This window comes from Rhea americana, unplaced genomic scaffold (genome assembly GCF_003343005.1).
Source record: "Rhea americana isolate MKP2758 unplaced genomic scaffold, rheAme1 scaffold_3, whole genome shotgun sequence".
In the NCBI taxonomy this organism is placed as follows: Eukaryota; Metazoa; Chordata; class Aves; order Rheiformes; family Rheidae; genus Rhea; species Rhea americana.
The window spans coordinates 9,657,048-9,660,545 of NW_028186423.1; the positions used below are offsets into that span (position 1 = coordinate 9,657,048).

Consider the following 3,498-nt stretch of genomic DNA (forward strand, 5'->3'; position numbering starts at 1 on the left):
TCTTTAAGACATGTAATATTGACAGACAGGTACAATCCAAAGTTACCAAAACAATGATTTTGTTGATTTAATTTTATTTTTACTTCTCTTCAGATTGCAAAGCAACAACTTAATCATTATGAATGAGAGATAATATTCAGAAAAACCAATTCTCTTCCCTTGAACTACATGTCTAAGTGGGAAGGCCATAACCTATTTGAGGACAAGACCTTGACAGAAAAACACTATAATATTATCTACTTTTCTCTTTTAAAAATTACAGTTTAAAAGTAGTTAAGTGTACTTTGATGTTTCTACAGTTAAAACTCTTGGAGCAATGAAACCRGTCCTTCCATTCCCTCCTGGTCCTTATGTAGCACTGTCCTTCGGTGCTTTTGATTACACAGCTCTGCAGCACACACTCTGGAGAGCAGTATCTGCACTTGTTCTTGTGTATCCACATATCTGTTCTTACAACAGACTGACTTTTTTCTTGTTCACTGACTGTGAACAGTTTTTATGATTGTATAGGGCATAAATCCTTAATCTTTCTCATTTTTCGAACTTCTTAAAGTTTGTGATCAACAGAGTATTCACTGTGTAAATCCTTGTTCTCATTAAGTTATCATTCTTCTTGTCTGATAGAAAAATAATCATTTCACAGTCAGTAAAATCCTAAGCAGTGCTGACAAAGTCATGGTTGCTTGATGACTACAACACAGGCACCAGCTCTTCCAATATTTAGGGAAGCCATCTGCAGAAAAAAAGATATAAATTAATGGCACAGGAAGAAGTCATGCAAGAAAGGGAAGAAGTGCTGTGTCAGCATTATTCTGGAATGGTCAAAATTAATGGGAGTATAAAAAGATAAAAGTAAATATAACCCACTAATATCCTAGCATTGCACTTTTAAAATTGCTTACTCACATCTTATATCTTTCATTTGAGAAAGTGAGAGCAGGAAGACAATATRATTGTAGAATTGTTGCCAGATAATAGCACAATGGATTTGATTCCTATTTATAGTATATATTTTCAGTGAAATTTTAGACAAGTGTTTTATTGTTCTATTTAACTATGAACTCTATATAACAGACAGGTTACAGTGAAGATTTGTAAAAATAAATATCAAATTTTACAAATATTTTAAATTAAAATATAAAAGAAAAAAAGCTGCTATTCCCCATTCTTAGAAAGTTTGATTAAAAGTGGTTTGAGGGGATATATCGCTTCTTCCACAGTATATTACATATTCCTTGGAATCTATGGGACTTACTTCAATTTATCTGAATAAATTTTAATAAATCTTTAAATACTTACCTTGCCTCACTATTGGAACAACAGAATCAGTACAWCACAAGCTCCTGTGATAGATATCCAAGTAGAAAATATCTAATCTATGATCTACTGTAAGATTTAGCTGTTGAAGACAGCTGCTACAAAGAAAGTAAAGGTAAAAAGACTATTTCAGATGTGGATATCAATGCTGTAAATATCAAAGACAGGGTTCAGTTGCCTAAATATCCTGTGCCGTTTGGAAAGCCCTATGGTATCCAAGACACCTGCATGGGACCAAGGAGCCATGGAAGTTCTCCTTTCTGCAGCAATAGACCCCTACAGCACCTCAAATGATATAGATAACTAGAGCTAAAATCTAGCAGTTGRTTGCTTGACTTTCTCCAGATTCTTCTTTTCTAGTTAAGAGTTTCATTCAGCTGCTTCCACCCAAGACATGCTGGAGAAAATATTATTTCAAAATTAAAGATCTAGTAAAAATAGCAAAGCCTGCAGAAGACCTGACCCCTTTTGCAGAAAGCTGTTGAACAACAGCTGTGCCAACCTAAGGTATCTCAAAAGTACTAGATGCCTGTGTTGGGCAACTTAACAAAATATGAATAGGCAGCATTGAATTGACACATTGACTATGACAGTAGTTTAGTCACCTAGATCAAAGGGAGATAGCTAGCTAAATTTAGGTATTTTCATCTGGAGCTAAATCCCACCCTTACTGTCCCAGTAAACCCTATCCCTGAAGTTGGCAATATGAATCCCAGTCTTTATGGTTACTATTTAAAATAAACTGTCAGCTACTGTCTGTTAGAAATTCTTGAAATAACAATATATTTACCTAATAGTTAAATGTTAATCAGAATTTTAGAATAATATATAAGAAGTCAAGTACTAGKCTTTGCTCTTCCTATTAAGCTGCATCTGCACCTTAATGCATAGATACCTTAAAGTTTGCACTTTAAATCATATGTAATCCCCAACAAGATATAGCAATATTCACTATAAGGTAACTTTATAAAATCTTGTTTCTGGTTAAAAATAAGAAAATCTCAAATGTTGAGGGAAAGATTAATGGGCTTATTTTTATATTAAAAATGAAGAACCAGCACATAATATAATGATTTTATTCAAAGTCACACAGGARGCCTGTCACAAGATAGAAAGAAATTAACTGCAGGGTTTTGGKGTTGCAGTTCAGCTGCAAGATTATTCTTTACTAACGCATTAACTTACGTCAGTCTTTGATGTACTGTTGGACATYACCTTTGCTATACTGTTGGATATTAAAAGAAAAGCAAGGAATTTTCCTGTAGAGATATATTTTTAAAAAGTAAGAACTAAAATGATGGTAGACTAAAATGTAAAACTGAGAAATAACTAGTTCCTGAGATTTCTAAACATTCTTTTAAAAATACRTATATTCTAGCATCTTTATTTAAAAATTCTTTTAAGTAGTTTTCACGTGCAGGATATCACACAGACAAAAAAGATTTCATCTGTAGTGTGTTACAGGGAAATTACCTTTAAAATGATTTTTCRTAACGTTATTACTGTATCCTGCTGATCTATTGTAACTTCAATCTGTGAGAAGTGTAGGCGTTATTACTGCTTTTCATGGGTAATGAAGAGCATCATTGCACTTATACTGCCTTTTTTCATATGTTCACCTGGAACTGTAATTATTAAAACGCAACCTAACATGCTAAGGATGAAATGCAAAGTCTGGGTAAATTAATACATGAATAATTAAATGCTCAGAGCCTGAAATGCTGATACTAGAAGCCATAGTTTTGTCCCTCGTTGAAAAGGCAAGGCAAAGAGGACTAACAGCTGACAGTGACATTCTGATACAAGGTCTTTCAAGAGGTGTAATAAGGTGCAAAAAATATCCAGAAATCATGGCCCAAGGTGTCTTTTCAATTGCATGGTCTAAAAGTCATAACTCAGGTTTTCAGCAGTTGCTGTTGCCCCTTTTGGTTTCTACAGCTGTAACCTACCTGATGTTACAGCAGTAAGTGCTGAGGCTACAGTGCAGATCAGTGAAATCAAGACACGGCCTGTGGCCTTTAAATCACACTGATATGAATAATMAACCATTCATCAACGATTTATTAATCAACAATTTATCAGTTCATACATGATTCCGTATCACAGAATCAGTAAGGTTGGAAGGGACCTCTGGAGATCATCTAGTCCAACCTCCCTGCTCAGAAGGGTCACCTAGAGCAT

The 3,498-nt window shown here is 34.3% G+C and overlaps 1 protein-coding gene across 1 annotated transcript in view; it reads right to left on the minus strand.

Annotated features, from left to right (window-relative positions):
- Positions 1-673: 673 nt before the first annotated feature.
- The window catches only part of KLHL1 (kelch like family member 1), a 248,194-nt gene continuing 245,369 nt past the window's right edge, over positions 674-3,498 (minus strand). Inside the window, exon 11 of the mRNA XM_085309552.1 lies at positions 674-733. Coding sequence (XP_085165678.1) covers positions 674-733 — 60 coding nt within the window. The remainder of the gene's footprint in view (positions 734-3,498) is intronic.